The following is a 17,992-nucleotide window of genomic DNA, read 5'->3' on the forward strand; positions in this document are numbered from 1 at the left end:
TACCAGAAACCTGTACTTGTCAAAGTCTTTTCCATGAATTCCTTGAAGATGAAACCCTTTTATAGGAACATTTTTGCAAAAGCATCAGAGTACACCCAGAACTCTCTGTAAATGACAAAAGACTTAAAAATGACCATGGTTAAAGATTTGATGAAAGTACATAATAATGCAATTGATAAGAAAATTAAGTTATTTCTGAGATATACATTTTAAAGTAATAACTAGAATTATGACTTATAACATTATACCAGAACATATAAGATTTTTAGAAATTTCATGTAATGTCTGAAACATTTATATTAACATATTTCATACAAATAACCCAAAGAAAGTTTAGTATTAGTTGTTTTTTGTTTGTTTGTTTATACTGCACGTTTTTATTAGTTATCAATTTTATACACATCAGTGTATACATGTCAATCCCAATCGCCCAATTCAGCACACCACCATCCCCACCCCACCACGGTTTTCCCCCCTTGGTGTCCATACATTTATTCTCTACATCTGTTTCTCAACTTCTGCCCTGCAAACTGGTTCATCTGTACCATTTTTCTAGGTTCCACATACATACGTTAATATATGATATTTGTTTTTCTCTTTCTGACTTACTTCACTCTGTATGACAGTCTCTAGATCCATCCATGTCTCAACAAATGACTCAGTTTCGTTCCTTTATATGGCTGAGTAATATTCCATTGTATATATGTACCACTTCTTCTTTATCCATTTGTCTGTCGATGGGCATTTACGTTGCTTCCATGATCTGGCTATTGTAAATAGTGCTGCAATGAACATTGGGGTGCGTGTGTCTTTTTCAATTATGGTTTTCTCAGGGTATATGCCCAGTAGTGGGATTGCTGGATCATATGGTAATTCTATTTTTAGTTTTTTAAGGAACCTCCATACTGTTCTCCATAGTGGATGCATCAGTTTACATTCCCACCAACAGTGCAAGAGGGTTCCCTTTTCTCCACACCATCTCCAGCATTTGTTGTTTGTAGATTTTCTGATGATGCCCCTTCTAACTGGTGTGAGGTGATACCTCATTGTAGTTTTGATTTGCATTTCTCTAATAATTAGTGATGTTGAGCAGCTTTTCATGTGCTTCCTGGCCATCTGTATGTCTTCTTTGGAGAAATGTCTATTTAGGTCTTCTGCCCATTTTTTGGCTTGGGTTGTTTCTTTAATATTGAGCTACATGAGCTGTTTATATATTTTGGAGATTAATCCTTTGTCCGTTGATTCATTTGCAAATATTTTCTCCCATTCTGCGGGTTGTCTTTTCGTCTTGTTTATGGTTTCCTTTGTTGTACAAAAGCTTTTAAGTTTCATTAGGTCCCATTTGTTTATTTATTTATTTTTATTTCTATTACTCTAGGAGGTGTATCAAAAAAAGATCTTGCTATGATTTATGTCAAAGAGTGTTCTTCCTATGTTTTCCTCTAAGAGTTTTGTAGTGTCCGGTCTTACATATAGGTCTCTAATCCGTTTTGAGTTTATTTTTGTGTATGGTGTTAGGGAGTGTTCTAATTTCATTCTTTTACATGTAGCTGTCCAGTTTTCCCAGCATCACTTATTGAAGAGACTGTCTTTTCTCCATTGTATATCCTTGCCTCCTTTGTCATAGATTAGTTGATCATAGGTGTGTGGGTTTATCTCTGGGCTTTCTATCTTGTTCCATTGATCTATATTTCTGTTTTTGTGCCAGGACCATATTGTCTTGATTACTGTAGCTTTGTAGTATAGTCTGAACTCAGGGAGTCTGATTCCTCCAGCTCCGTTTCTTTCCCTCAAGACTGCTTTGGCTATTTGGGGTCTTTTATGTCTCCATACAAATTTTAAGATGATTTGTTCTAGTTCTGTAAAAATTTCCATTGGTAATTTGATAGGGATTGCATTGAATCTGTAGATTGCTTTGGTTAGTATAGTCATTTTCACAATATTGATTCTTCCAATCCAAGAACATGGTATATCTCTCCATCTGTTGGTACCATCTTTAATTTCTTTCATCAATGTCATAGTTTTCTGCATACAGGTCTTTTGTCTCCCTAGGTAGGTTTATTCCTAGGTATTTTATTCTTTTTGTTGCAGTGGTAAATGGGAGTGTTTCCTTAATTTCTCTTTCAGATTTTTCATCATTAGTGAGTAGGAGTGCAAGAGATTTCTGTGCATTACTTTTGTATCCTGCAACTTTACCAAATTAATTGATTAGTTCTAGGAGTTTCCTGGTGGCATTTTTAGGATTCTCTTTGCATAGTATCATGTCATCTGCAAACAGTGACAGTTTTACTTCTTCTTTTCCAATTTGTATTCCTTTTATTTCCTTTTCTTCTCTGATTGCCATGGCTAGGACTTCCAAAACTATGTTGAATAATAGGGGTGAGAGTGGACATCCTTGTCTCATTTCTGATCTTAGAGGAAATGCTTTCAGTTTTTCACCAGTGAGAATGATGTTTGCTGTGGGTTTGTTGTATATGGCCTTTATTGTGTTGAGGTAAGTTCCCTCTATGCCCACTTTCTGGAGAGTTTTTATCATAAATGGGTGTTGAATTTTGTCAAAAGCTTTTTCTGCATCTATTGAGATGATCATATGGTTTGTATTCTTCAATTTGTTAATATGGTGTGTCACACTGATTGATTTGCGTATATTGAAGAATCCTTGCATCCCTGGGATAAATCCCAGTTGATCATGGTGTATGATCCTTTTAATGTGTTGTTGGATTCTGTTTGCTAGCATTTTGTTGAGGATTTTTGCACCTATATTCATCAGTGATATTAGTCTGTATATTTCTTTTTTTGAGTATCTTTGGTTTTGGTATCAGGGTGATGGTGGCCTCATAGAATGAGTTTGGGAGTGTTCCTTCCTGTGCAATTTTTTGGAAGAGTTTGAGAAGGATGGGTGTTAGCTGTTCTCTAAATGTTTGATAGAATTCACCTGTGAAGCCATCTGGTCCTGGACTTTTGTTTGTTGGAAGATTTTTAATCACAGTTTCAATTTCATTATTTGTGATTGGTCTGTTCAAATTTTCTGTTTCTTCCTGGTTCAGTCTGGAAGGTTATACCTTTCTAAGAATTTGTCCATTTCTTCCAGGTTGTCCATTTTATTGGCATAGAGTTGCTTGTAGTAGTCTCTTAGGATGCTTTGTATTTCTGTGGTGTCTGTTGTAACTTCTCCTTTTTCATTTCTAATTTTACTGATTTGAGTCTTCTCCCTGTTTTTCTTGATGAGTCTGGCTAATGGTTTATCAATTTTGTTTATCTTCTCAAATAACCAGCTTTTAGTTTTATTGATCTTTGCTATTGATTTCTTTGTTTCTATTTTTTTTATTTCTGCTCTGATCTTTATGATTTCTTTCCTTCTGCTAACTTTGGGTTTTGTTTGTTCTTCTCTAGTTCCTTTAGGTGTAAGGTTAGATGGTTTACTTGAGATTTTTCTTGTTTCTTGAGGTAGGCTTGTATAACTATAAACTTCCCTCTTAGAACTGCTTTTTCTGAGTCCCATAGGTTTTGGATCGTCGTGTTTTCATTGTCGTTTTTCTCTAGGTATTTTTTGATTTCCTCTTTGATTTCTTCAGTGATTTCTTGGTTATTTTGTAACATATTGTTTAGCCTCCATGTGTTTGTGTTATTTACGTTTTTTATCCCTGTAATTCTTTTCTAATCTCATAGTGTTGTGGTCAGAAAAGATACTTGATATGATTTCAATTTTCTTAAATTTACTGAGACTTGATTTGTGACCCAAGATGTGATCTATCCTGGAGAATGTTCCATGCGCACTTGAGAAGAAAGTCTAATCTGCTGTTTTTGGATGGAATGTCCTATAAATATCAATTAAGTCTATCTGCTCTATTGTGTCATTTAAAACTTCTGTTTCTTTATTTATTTTCATTTTGGATGATCTGCCCATTGGTGTAAGTGAGGTGTTAAAGTCCCCCACTATTGTGTTACTTTCGATTTCCTCTTTTATAGCTGTTAGCAGCTGACTTATGTATTGAGGTGCTCCTATGATGGGTGCATATATACTTAGAATTTTTATGTCTTCTTCTTGCATTGGTCCCTTGATCATTATGTACTGTCCTTCCTTGGCTCTTGTAACATTCTTTATTTTAAAGTCTATTTTATCTGATATGAGTATTGCTACTCCAGCTTCTTTTGATTTCCATGGAATATCTTTTTCCATCCCCTCACTTTCAGTCTGTATGTGTCCCTAGGCCTGAAGTGGGTCTCTTGTAGCCAGCATACATATGGGTCTTGTTTTTGTATCCATTCAGCAAGCCTGTGTCTTTTGTTTGGAGCATTTAATCCATTCACGTTTAAGGTAATTATCTATATGTATGTTCCTGTGACCATTTTCTTAATTGTTTGGGTTTGTTTTTGTAGGTCCTTTTCTTCTCCTGTGTTTCCCACTTAGAGAAGTTCCTTTAGCATTTGTCATAGAGCTGGTTTGGTGGTGCTGAATTCTCTTAGCTTTTGCTTGTCTGTAAAGCTTTTGATTTCTCCATCGAATCTGAATGAGATCCTTGATGGGTAGAGTAATCTTGGTTGTAGGTTCTTCCCTTTCATCACTTTAAGTATATCATGCCACTCCCTTCTGGCTTGTAGAGTTTGTGCTGAGGAATCAACTGTTAACCATATGAGATTTCCCTTGTATGTTATTTTTCGTTTTGCCCTTGCTGCTTTCCATAATTTTTCTTTGCCTTTAATTTTTTGCCAATTTAATTACTATGTGTCTCGGCGTGTTTCTCCTTGGGTTTTTCCTGTATGGGACTCACTGCGCTTCCTGGACTTGGGTGGCTATTTCCTTTCCCATGTTAGGAAAGTTTTCGACTATAATCTCTTCAAATATTTTCTCGGGTCCCTTCTCTGTGTCTTCTCCCTCTGGGACCCCTATAATGCGAATGTAGTTGTGTTTAATGTTATCCCAGAAGTCTCTTAGACTGTCTTCATTTCTTTTCATTCTTCTTTCTTTATTCTGTTCCGCAACAGTGAATTCCACCATTCTGTCTTCCAGATCACTTATCTATTCTTCTGCCTCAGTTATTCTGCTATTGATTCATTCTAGTGTAGTTTTCATTTCAGTTATTGTATTGTTCATCTCTGTTTGTTTGTTCTTTAATTCTTCTAGGTGTTTGTTCTTTAATTCTTCTATATCTTTGTTAAACATTTCTTGCATCTTCTCGATCTTTGTCTCCATTCTTTTTCCAAGGTCCTGGATCGTCTTCACTCTCATTATTCTGAATTCTTTTTTTGAAAGGTTGCCTATTTCCACTTCATTTAGTTGTTTTTCTCGGGTTTTATCTTGTTTCTTCATCTGGTACATAGCCCATCTGGTACATAGCCCTCTGCTTTTTCATCTTGTGTGTCTGTCTTTGAATGTGGTTTTTGTTCCACGGGTTGCAGGATTGTAGTCTTGCTTCTGCTGTCTGCCCTCTGGTGGATGAGGCTATCTAAGAGGCTTGATGGGAGTGACTGGTGGTGGGTAGAGCTGACTGTTGCTCTGGTGGGCAGAGCTCAGTAAAACTTTAGTCCACTTGACTGTTGATGGGTGGGGCTGGGTTCCCTCCCTGTTGGTTGTTTGGCCTGAGGCAACCCAACACTGGAGCCTACCTGGGCTCTTTGGCGGGGCTAATGACCGACTCTGGGAGGGCTCATGCCAAGGAGTACTTCCCAAAACTTCTGCTGCCAGTGTCCTTGTCCCCACGGTGAGCCACAGCCCCCCACCCCCCTGCCTCTACAGGAGACCCTCCAACACTAGCAGGTAGGTCTGGTTCAGTCTCCCCTGGGGTCACTGCTCCTTCCCCTGGGTCCCAATGCAGCACTACTTTGTGTGTGCCCTCCAAGAATGGAGTCTCTGTTTCCCCCAGTCCTGTCGAAGTCTTGCAATCAATTCCCACAAGCCTTCAAAACCTGATTCTCTAGGAATTCCTTCTCCCGTCTAGACCCCCAGGTTGGTAAGCCTGACTTGGGGCTCAGAACCTTCACTCCAGTGGGTGGACTTCTGTGTATAAGTGTTCTTCAGTCTGTGAGTCACTGACCCACCAGTTATGGGATTTGATTTTACTGTGATTGCACCCCTCCTACCATCTCACTGTGGCTTCTCTTTTGTCTTTGGTTGTGGGTTATCTTTTTTGGTGAGTTCCAGTGTCTTGCTGTTAATGATTGTCCAGCAGCTAGATGTGATTCTGGTGTTCTCGCAAGAGGGAGTGAGAGCACATCCTTCTACTCCACCATCTTAGTTCCTTCTCCATGTTGTATTTTAAACAGTTTCTGGAACTATGTTCCTCCCACCCTCACCCCCTTTGGTCTTTAGACACCTATTGTTTGTGGGTCTTTAATGTAAACATATTAAGGAAGATATATACAATTCTGGAAATTAATTTAAAACCCTACTTTATAATGAATCATGTGACCTAGGATAAGCTAGTTAATTTTTTTATTGTTTTTTTTTGTGGTACGCGGGCCTCTCACTGTTGTGGCCTCTCTCCGCTGCAGAGCACAGGCTCTGGACGCACAGGCTCAGTGACCATGGCTCACGGGCCCAGCCACTCCGTGGCATGTGGGATCTTCCTGGACTGGGGCACGAACCCATGTCCCCTGCATTGGCAGGCGGACTCTCAACCACTGCGCCACCAGGGAAGCCCTAGTTAAATATTTTTTAAATGTTAATTTCTTCACCTGTAACACTGGGATAATTAACTTGCTCTGCCAAATGCATATATTATTTCATATTATAGTTTTCTTTAGAAAAATTTTTGTCATACTCAAATGTATAGAATTAAAAGTGAAAATGTATGCCCATCAATGAGCACCATTCCCCCCAACTTACATTTTTCCGTAAAGTGATTACTTTATGGTAATGTTTGGTATATATGTGTACATTCATGTGTATATTTATTCACATAAGTGTATATAAATTCTGGGATTTTGTTTTACAAAAATGAGTACACTATATTTACTCTTCTATCACTTTTATTTCATTGTACATTATATTTTCAAAATCCTTTCATTTCAGCCGATTGAGATTAACTTCATTCTTTATTTAGTCCTGCAGGAGTTTCCCAAGTTCTGGGTGACCTGTAATTTACTTAACAAATTCCTTCTTAGTGGACATTAGATTACATTCTATTAGTCTCAATTACAACCAGTGAGCATTTTAAATACATATCTGTCCATATGTACACATTTTTCTGTGTCAGATTGCTAGAAATAAAACTGCTTGGTCACATGTGAATTTACATACACAAATTTGTTAGCAGCAAATTACTCTTCAAAAATCTTGTATCAGTTTTGATACACACCAATAGTTTGCTCAATTTTTAACCTGCATGAAAACTAGATTTTTTTTTTCATTTAAGAATTATGTACACAACAACATTTCCCTGATTCAATTTATAGTTCCTGGATTATAGCTGAAGTCAAATGTCTTTTTTACATAATTATTGAGCATTTCTATTTTTTTCTTAAACTTTCAATTCATAGTCTTTGCTCAGTTTTTCTGTTTTAATATTTTCTTTTCCATTTTAATATTTTCTGATTATTTTCATTACAAAATTGGCATTTTTTGGGGCCAATTTCAGAAGGAAACTCATCCAGATATATACTGGGTAGGAGAGATTGTCTTTATTTCAGTCTATTGATATTCTGGATGGGGAACTAGGACAAGCAAAACAGATTGTGTGTGTGTGTGTGTGTGTGTGTGTGTGTGCGTGTGTGTGTGTTCATTTTCATCAAGTCTGGATATAGAGACGTTTGGTCTGCTATAATGCAAGGTGATTTGGAAAAGTTGAATGTCAACTTTTCCTCATTTTTTGGTTTGTAACACATCCATGATAAGATAATTACATTTTTTAATCACTTTATTTCCAGTATATCATTTATTTGTGTATGTAAGGTGTAGCCATCAATTCTAATGTAAAAATATATTTTTAAATACTATTTATGGTTTCATTATGCCAATTCATACACTTCCCTTATTATCTTGGAATCTATATATATAGTCTTGGAAAGATTATGCAAAAACTCACACTCACCCTCAAGAATACTTTTATAGTTCATGTAATAGGGCAATATTATTTTTGTTTTTGTTTTTTTTAATCCTGACTCATAAACTTTGCTGATGTTAATAGCCTGTTAATAAGGGAGAATTTCCCTGGTGGCCAAGAGGGTAGTTTAAAATCAGCTTTAAGGTCCCTTAATGAACCACTGAGCATGTCTTTTAAAAATAGGTTGAATAAAAATTCATTAAATAAATGAATAAAGCAGCTGTTGATGAAGAATAGATTAGACAAGATTCCTTTCCTATATGACATAACTAGCAATATTATCATGTCATAGCCCATGGGTCACCAGGGAATTAACTGGGACAAGGGTCAAACCTGATTAGTAGCTGCCAAATTTAGGCATACTTTTACTAACTGACTCTGGATGTCAGTTTCAGTAAGGGCTTTGCAGGTATCTGCCATGTTTTTCAGGTGAGCTGTAGCAGTTATTGCATATAAGATTAAACCATTATAATACTTGTAGGGGTGTTCGCCTTATGGTATGAATGGTCAGTTCCTTTGGAGTAGCTATCACCAGACTAATTAGAAATAAAAGATGATGTTATATTTTCTTTTGTGATGTGAAAATGGGTATAACTGTGGTAGTTTAGAAAGCCCAGATACGTTTTTATAATTCTACTTAGCCTTTTTTTCAATGCATTAGGCCTTATGCTACTGGTTAAAATAATTAATAAAATATTAAATTATTAAAATTCAAAATTTCTTCCCTGTCCACATCAGGATATAGTCTTTATGTATCCTGAGGCTTGACTCTGTGCGGCAACAATTATTGTCAATTATTCTATGATCTAATGTGAGATAGGAAGCAGCAGTACAGTTTAAGACCTATCTCCATCTCTGCCTTCCCATCTAAATAAATGCTTTACCCTTCCTGCAGTAGCCACACAATAAGAAGGAGAGAGTATCTTAGAGGAGAGGTATTAAAATATTGGTTTATAAAGCCTGAAAACCTTGGGGCTCCCAATAAAAAAATGAATTTTCTGGCCCCTTCCCTAGACTTATTGAATCAGAAAGTAGGAAGAGGACCAGGTATCTTTCTATGTAATTCTTACAGTCTATCAGGCACTGGACACACAGATGTGGCCAATTATTCTCCCCTGGGAAAATTAATAGTGGTACATAGTTTAGTGTTAGTGTCATTAAACCTGATTTTCTACACGTTTCAGCATGCTCTGGAAGTAATATTCTTGAATGGTCTATGAGCTTTATTTGCTTCATTTAAAGTCGATTCTGATGATAGTAGCTTTCTAGAAGCATGTTACAAAACCCAAAACGTTCATTTTGCGGGGGCGGGGGGCGGTCACAATTTCACGACTCATAGGAGTAAATATTAGATTGTAGAGCGAGAGGGTACCTCTAGAGAGCATTTCATCAAGCCCGCTGTCTTTAATTTAGTGGCGGTCTAAAGCATTCAGAAGAGATTTCCCTTAAATACTGACAAATAAAGACTCAAGAAGCCCATTCAGTGGCTCATTACGGTGTTTTTATCACTCTAATAGTCAATAAATTCTTCACATCCAACCCAAATCACCTTTGCTTTAACGCAAGCATTTTTCTTCTTGCTCAAACCTCCAAGTTTGTAACTGAAAACAGCCTAACACTAAAACCATTCCACTGAAGTACCACCTATTTAATGGACACAATGTGTTTCACGGACACAGTTTGTCAAAATTTGGTCAATAAACAGAACTAATCTAGGCATCATAGAGGTGCAGGTCATTGAATACTAACTGAAATAGAATGAAATAGAAATAAGCATGCTTTAAAATATGCTTAGCAATGTAATTGGGGGCTGCTCAGGATACTTGTCACATAAACAGCTGCTGGGTAAGAGAAAGGAACAGTTTTCTGACTGTCTCTTACTTATCTGAAAGTTTTGCCTTCAGAATTAGCCAAGCAATATTTCTGTTCCCACTTTAGGTCTTTTTCTTCCCACATTTTCCTACCTGCTTGCACATCAGTTGTGTTTGCTTAATCTCCCTATTAGTGATAGAGGGCTTAACACCACCAATAGGAAATTAAAGGAAGAGGACAGTCAGTGTGATTAAATCTCAGACAAAGAATAATTAGTTAGTCAATCAATCAAATGCTGGAAATAACCTAGAGTTTTTCCCATTTTCACTAGATAGAATAATGGTTTTCAGCTCTAGACTGCATATTGGAAATCACCTGGGGAGCTTATTAAAAGTATCAAATCCTAGAACATGGCAGGTAATTTTGATTTAATAGGAATTAGGTGATTCCCAGGCATTTTTTTTTTAAAGTACTCTATATCCTGCTACTCCAAATGAGGTCTGTGGACTAGTAGGCAGTGACATAACCTGGGAGTTCATTAGAATGGAAAATCTTGGGCCCCACTGATTATCAACTGAATCAAAATTTTCACTGATGCAAGAATCCTGTTCAGTGATCTAATAGAAAGCCTGGTTCAGAGCCACTGGGTAGAGGAAGTGAAGAGAAGCAGAAGGCACTGAGGGTGCGAAGATGGAGGAGATGATGAAGGAGGAATGGATGGGAAGGAGGAAAAAAGGGGCCGGGTGTAAAATGTAGGAAGAAAACGCAAAGACTTTGCCTAAATTTACGTCATTTGTTTTTTAATGGGCAGAAGTCCTTTTGTTTAGTCACCGTGATGTCAATGCTCTGTTTTGCATCATTTATGAATGTTCATTTTTCTTTTGTAACTCATAAGAAGTAACAGTAAATATTTGATTAGTAAATTGCTAAAGTTCTTCAAATAAAATTAATTTCTTCTAAGGGAGTAACTTTAAGGGTAGTTACTATTATATTTTAAGAAGTAATTAAGCCCTTGTTTTTATTAGTGAAATGTTGATGTAATAAACCTACTTATAGATAATTTAGTTTTTTTGAGATGATAGATATTCTCTCAGCAGCATCCTCTTACTACTACAGAATGCTTGGTTCCTTAAATGTTAAGGACCCAATATCCATCTGATTCTCATGGATATTTTGAATGAATCCCCCTTTCCAATTTCAAATTTACTGACCCTAATATAATAAGCATTTTAATTTCCCAGGTTTTATCTTTTATGTTAAGGAATCAGAGTTAGTGATGTACCACTAAAGAACAAGCTAGTAAAAATTCAACCCAAATATTGTAATGTACCCAATGAAGCAATTTAGAAAAGATAATATAGGGGAAAAAAATTCTAATGAAATAATAGTCAAGCAAGGATGGAAATTAAAATAACCAAAGCAATTATAAGTTAATGTTCCCATGGAGGCTAAGTGAATTATCTGATTGATTTCAGGACCTGTTTTTTGTTTTGTGTTTTCATCATAATAAAATATGACTATAGTTTGATGTGTTTAATTCATATTAAGTAATGCTTATTAATCAGCAAGTGGCATTAAACAGACTGTACAAAGGGAAAGTTTTCTTTCTGGAAACAAAACTCATAACAATGTGAAGAAATGTTTCCTAACAGTGTCTCATCATTATTTACAGATTAAGCTTATTGCTTTGTTCTTTTGCTTACTTATTACCTGTCAAGCAAAGATTTCTAAATACGTTTCATGCTTACTGAACTTTAGGTGTGTGAAAACTATGATAACAAATAGTGCTTTTTTAGTGTTAAATGTATCTTACCTTTTGAAAAAAAAATAACTGTAGACTGCTTTTGAAACAAATCCCAGAATTCCCTTTTAATATCGTAAATCAAAATTTTAAAAAAATAATGACTTAGAAGGATGTTTCTTTGCATGTTTCTGAAATGGAATGGCATCTCTAACATCAAAATGTCCTGAGAAAATGTGAGATAGGTGACCACTGTATGGAAGAAATTGCTATTTTGAAAAATTTATAGTTGACAACACATATGATTGAATAATTTGAATACATGTTTTAAAAGTTCACAGTATAATAATTATTGAACCTAAGGTTGTACTACGTTAGATTCTTTTTCTAACATATTGTTTTTATATTTAAATAGTGTACTCAATGAGAGAAATTATCTTATGAACATTTAATAAATAATTTATAAAAATAAAATCATGGTTATTTCTTTAAATACTATATACATTAATTTCCTCATTTGGTAGGAAAGACCAAAATATATAAATAAAGAGAAATTGAAACATTTTGTATAGTTACCTTAAATCACCATAGAGTTAAAAAGAGAAATTAACAGTTAGACATATATGTCTAGGATTAAAACATGATATGATTTATAGGATATGATTGCTCTCTCACTTCATGCTATTTTCCAGCTGAGCAAAGCCTGTCAACTAAAAGCAAATTAGTAGACTGTCCTGTGATAACACTGATTTCAAATCTAGTAATTTGATTACTTAACATATGTCTGCCATTTCAATGAGCAACTCTTAATACATCAAAAGAGCCTCGTTGAATCTTGAAGAGAGGAATTATATTTGAATCTGTTCTTTCCAAAAGTGTCTTTAAAAGTGTTTCCTTTATATGGTATTAATTACTAATTAGGACATCTAAATAAATATAACAATTGGTTAAAAGATAGGAACGTTAATGTAAAGCACATGTATGAATATGAAGAGTTAATGAGTAGATTTAATTCATCTGCTTACTTGCTCAGAAGCAAGTGTGTCAGATTAACTCAGGGTGGAGATGTGTCTGAAAAGGTTTCAGAGCAAAATGACACCTTAAGTGGATCTTATGAATGAGTATTTGCTAGACAGAGAAGGCAGATAGGGTTCTTTTCGTCATGAAGGAATGCATTGTGAAAAGGCAGTGAAAATTACAGTTGAGTACCATGAAAGGAACTGGGGACCACAAGTGGTATTTCTCTGTCTGGATGTGAAGATCACAATGAGAGTAGTGAGAGATGCCGGTAGAAAAGATGGTCAATTGATAGAGGACTTTTATTCCTTGCTAAGGGTTTACTCCTCTAGTGCAGAGATGGGAAGTAAGCTTCATACTGTGAAACAACACTGATTTATATGCAGTTGCCCATATTTTCCAGTCATTACTTTTAGAGTGGCATAGAGGATTGTGATCTGAGAAATCTTTTAGAAGGCTATGTAATAATTTAGAGCTAAGTCTCAGAATAAAGTTGGAGTAGAGAGGAGAGACAGTAATGAAAAATATCTATTGCTAGTATTTGGGATTTTTATTAGGTATGAGAAGTGAGGGTGAGGGGAAAGGAGAAATAGAAAACATGTCCCCAAATTTTAATTGAGCTACTGGATGGTTGGTACTATCACTAGTTGAGGCAAGGGAACAAATAAGAGAGATATACTCGACGGTGCAGGTGGGGAAATGATACATTCCATTTTGTACATTTAAATGAGAACTTTTGTAGACACCTAGAAATACATATTGCATCTCAATAGAGAATTCAGATCTGGATCTGATGTTATCTACCTATAGGTAGTATGCAAAGCAGAGATGAATGATTTCATCTAGGTATATGAGCCCCTAGACCAAAGAAAATTGTGAAGACCAGCTCTGAGGAACACTAGAGTGGTGTCTTGCTATGATAAGCAGTGAAGGAAGCTTTGAAGAACTCAAAGAGGTGGGAAGAAACAAGGCTGAAGTGGAAATACAGAAGCAAAGAAATGATGTGCTACACATATGCTGTAAAATTCATTTCTCTAAATACTTTTAAAATATATCTTTGGAATAAGTGTGATAAGCAGAAATGTGTCCCTCAATGCTATAATTTTGATGTCCAATGTATACCTTGACATACTGCTGTCAGCTTGGATTGAAGGATGTTATAAGAAAAAAACTAATAGAAGTTTTTGTTGTGTTTGTTATGAATATATCTCTCTCCCTCCCTCTCTTCCTTTCCTCCTTCTTTCTTTCCCTCCTCCATCCTTTCCTTCCTCCTGTGGTGTTGCACTCTTCCTTACACAAGTCCCTCCTTTTTCAGAAATCTTAGAAGAAATTTCACTTAAATCTCAGGAATAGAAACAGTTGTGCTACTACAGATCCATTATCTATCTCTCTTTGTCTACCTGCCTACCTACCTATTTATTTGTCAGTCACATATCCATTTTATCACCTATCTAGCATCGATGTATCTGATAGGAATGATATAATGTGAATCATGTAAAAGTTTCTGTTCCCCTTTCTGCATTGACTACCAAAAATGTTGCACTCACTCCTGGGGACACCTCCCGCTGCAGGCCCTCACTGTGCACACTGTAAGTTGACTTCGCTGCTGACTCCATCCTTCACGACCTGCCAAAATGTCGCATTCAGTTGTTCTAAATTTGATTCTTTCTTGCTAAGTTGTGTGAGTTTTGTAAAGCCTTTAAGTATTTGCTGGAACAAGAAAGAATATAGAAAACAAATTTGTGTATTAATTTTGAAGTGTTTTAATTTTGCAGTAATTTTGGGTTTTACAGTAATTTTGATCAATTGCAGACTTCCTTCAGTAAATGTTTGCTGAGCTGAGTCAATGACAGTTGAGTACATTGTTTCTCCAGGGCTCAACTTTTCTCAGCTACTCCAAATCCCCTTAGAAGTTTCTCTTGGTGGCTGACTTTGATGAGGACCTATCTCTGTCTTCTGCAGTGACAAGGACTGTCTGTGCAGAACAGTGTGATGGCAGGTGCTACGGACCCTACGTTAGTGACTGCTGTCACCGAGAATGTGCTGGAGGCTGCTCGGGACCTAAGGATACCGACTGCTTTGTAAGTCTGGCAGCTGTCCCTTTCACTCTCTGGTCCTCCCCTCCATCCTGGTTTGACTCAGGCACCTTGAGTCTTTAATATCTTATTAAGATAAGATCAAATTTTGCCATTTTAGGATTAAGAAAGATGCTCTGACTTCCTAGAAGTCATTCCTTCACTGGGTGGCTATTAATTAACTAAGATTGTTCTGTTCTACTAAACGAATTATGTCTTTCTGATTACAATTTATATTATGAGTGAGGTTTATTGGACAGTATGAAGGAGAACATATTGAGATATCTTTTAAAAAGCTAACAGCATCCTTCCAGAATTTACGGTGATTACCTATGTGTGTTGTTGCATCGTTGAGTCGAGTCTTCTGAGTGGGGGCACTTGCATTTTATTTCTCAAATATAAATTTCAAGATTAAATCACACAAATTTATGAATTTAACTGTTTTACAGTTTATACTGTTTACAAGCTAAATTATTCAAGATTTATAAGATTTACAAATGCATGTTTAAAGCAATTTATATGCTAATCTGTATGATTTTTATTTTAGAAGAGGACACTTTTATGTCCTCAAAATTAATATTTAAAGCTTGGAGGGGTCACTTTTTAATTACATTTTGATATCCTTGATAAAGGTCTTTCTATTCTTTTGAATACATGCAGACAATTCTGTGAGCTATAGTTAATGAAATTCCATACACACAGAGCATTAGTTTCATTTTAAGCTAAAAATCATAAAATAATAAACTGTTTTTGTTGCTAAAATTGCACACAGGAATTTATTTTTTTTTCCCCTCTCAAATATCCAGAGAATACACAGATATATTTAGAACTGAGTCTTTTTTTCAATTTGGCACTTAATTCTGGAAATAAGCAAATTATAGATTATAGCTCTTATGATGTAGATACACAGTAATTTCTTAATGTCACAAGAAACTTAATTTGTCTATCCTAATTTTATAGTGAAACAAAAGTGTGTATTGCAGAAATGAGTAGGGAGGAAGAAGGAAAGAGAAGAAAAATGTTAAAAGTATACAGAAGATGCTCAGCAGATCTTGAACTGAGACTCTTTCCCTTGCCTATCACCAGACATGGGATTGAAGATTGATCTGGAAGTTGCTGAACAAGTGTTTCAAAACAGTAATTTCAAAACAGTAGCAACAATAAACACCAACAATTGATGTTAACTTTCACTTAGAAGCTTCACTGCATTTTTTTCATGGTTCCATTATCACAATAAGCAGAGTGCTGAGGGAGCTTCAGAATTCTCATTTCATTACTTTTATGGAATAGTCCAGTGATTCCACTTTGGCATTTAGTACAGAATGTTCAAGAATGCCAGACCAAGACTTTGGTGTAAGTTATGTTGTATTGTATGCTGTCTGGAAGGTAAACTTGCTTGATTTCTCTGGCTTGTGTCCCTTTGTTGCCAAGCAATCTGTGCACAACACTGTATAAAATATGTTAGTAAAGCAATTATGAGGACACATGAAGTTTTATACCCATAAATTAAAACTTACTGAGTTTCCTAGATTGGTTTTTAATAGATTCTTCCTGGAGAGTGTCATCTTAGTGAATAATGTATTATCAGTGAATCTCCTTCTGATTATGCATCTCGTAGACCATCATCAGGGAATTGTCATCTTTGTGATAAAGTGCTTGCTAAAACAACAATTGATTAAGAAAATGTTTTGAGGAAACAGAATAAATTAGTGCTTATTAATAAGCATACGTACAATATATGATGATATGTAAAATATAGCTTGAGTTCATTAGCTTGCCTTCCAAGGCCTAAATTATTCCTATGAATGCTTAAATTGTTAAATTGAGATAATTAGTTCATCCCCTATTTTGCTAATCACATGTTTTTATGTACTTACACATATGTTCTCTTTTCATATCAAATACCTAACTCTTAGGTGGTACAATTGTTTTTAATCATTCTCAAATGCATTTGAACATATTAACAAATTGAGGTCTCAATACAAATATATGTCAGCAGAAACAAATTTACTTGAACTGGTGACTTTTAGTAAATGGTATAACATTATGAAAAAGACTATATAGGAAATGGTATCATATTATTTAATTATGGGCTAAGTATAGCTACTTCTTTACATTTTGGCATCGTACCCCCTACATTTACACTTGACTAGTCACCTGCCAGAGACTTTTCTTTAAGTCCAGTTTGAATGACCATCACATTTTCTCACTATACGATGGTGATGAATGGACTTACCATATCACTTAAGGCACTGAACTCTCCAAACCAGCTTTAAGGAAAGTCTAGCCTGTACAAATGGAGATTTAGTTGTCACTGCCAGACTCTAAGACTCAACATAAACCCTTTGGATAAGGGTAAGCTTAAATAAGTTTTCACTCTTATCTAACTTTAATAATTTAAACCAATTCTCAGTTTAGAAATCAATGGATAGATACCAAGCAATTAGAACATCAATAACTGTAGATGGTGTATTTACTGACATTAGAAAAACAGTTTTGTAACATTGAGAAGTACAAAACAAATGCAAAGTTAAAAAATAAGCCCTTACAACTAGGAAGTTATCAGATTTTCCAGTTTTTATGAAATTGATGTACGCTGAGTAAACAATACAACCTATCACAGAACTGTTGTAGCAGTGTCCCTTTAACAAGTATTATGAAGGTTATTTTTAAAACAAAATTAATCTTTGCTGTGTTGCAGGCCTGCATGAACTTCAATGATAGTGGAGCATGTGTTACTCAGTGTCCGCAAACTTTTGTCTACAATCCAACAACCTTTCAACTGGAGCATAACTTCAATGCAAAATACACCTATGGAGCATTTTGTGTCAAGAAGTGCCCACGTAAGTAACAGGATAAGAAGAGCCAAATCAATTAGCTCATCATTTAAAAGCAGAGGAATTTCATGTAAGTTTATTGAATTTCAAAATTGTGACAATATTGTGAATTACTTGAGAATTGGTACTGTTATTATTTCACAAATAAGAAAATTAAAATTCAAAAAATTGAAGTGATTGGTTCATAGTCTCAGCAAAGTAGTGGCATGTTTGAAGTTATAGTACAGTGTCATTCATTGACTTCTAAACTCAGTATTTTCACTATATGTCAATGGTTTTGCACACGATTTTGTTCCTCAGAAAAGTGATTAGTTAAGTAGCGGCAAGCTATGTAATGAAAGAGATCTGCTCTAATAACAATGCATTTTCACCTAAAATTATTTCTTATTATTTATTTGTAATAGAATGTATAGTATTGTAGTTTTAACATCAAATCCAATGTTAAACAATAACAGTGGATATAAAGGG

General features: G+C 35.4%; 1 protein-coding gene across 1 annotated transcript in view; it reads left to right on the forward strand.

The window, feature by feature from the left end:
- ERBB4 (erb-b2 receptor tyrosine kinase 4) overlaps positions 1–17,992 on the forward strand; it is a 1,112,005-nt gene that overhangs the window by 784,751 nt on the left and 309,262 nt on the right. The window contains exons 6-7 of the mRNA XM_030852949.2: positions 14,575–14,693; positions 17,389–17,530. Of these exons, the coding sequence (XP_030708809.1) occupies positions 14,575–14,693; positions 17,389–17,530 (261 nt within the window). The remainder of the gene's footprint in view (positions 1–14,574; positions 14,694–17,388; positions 17,531–17,992) is intronic.

The sequence above is a fragment of the Globicephala melas genome, chromosome 7 (genome assembly GCF_963455315.2).
Source record: "Globicephala melas chromosome 7, mGloMel1.2, whole genome shotgun sequence".
Classification (NCBI taxonomy): Eukaryota; Metazoa; Chordata; class Mammalia; order Artiodactyla; family Delphinidae; genus Globicephala; species Globicephala melas.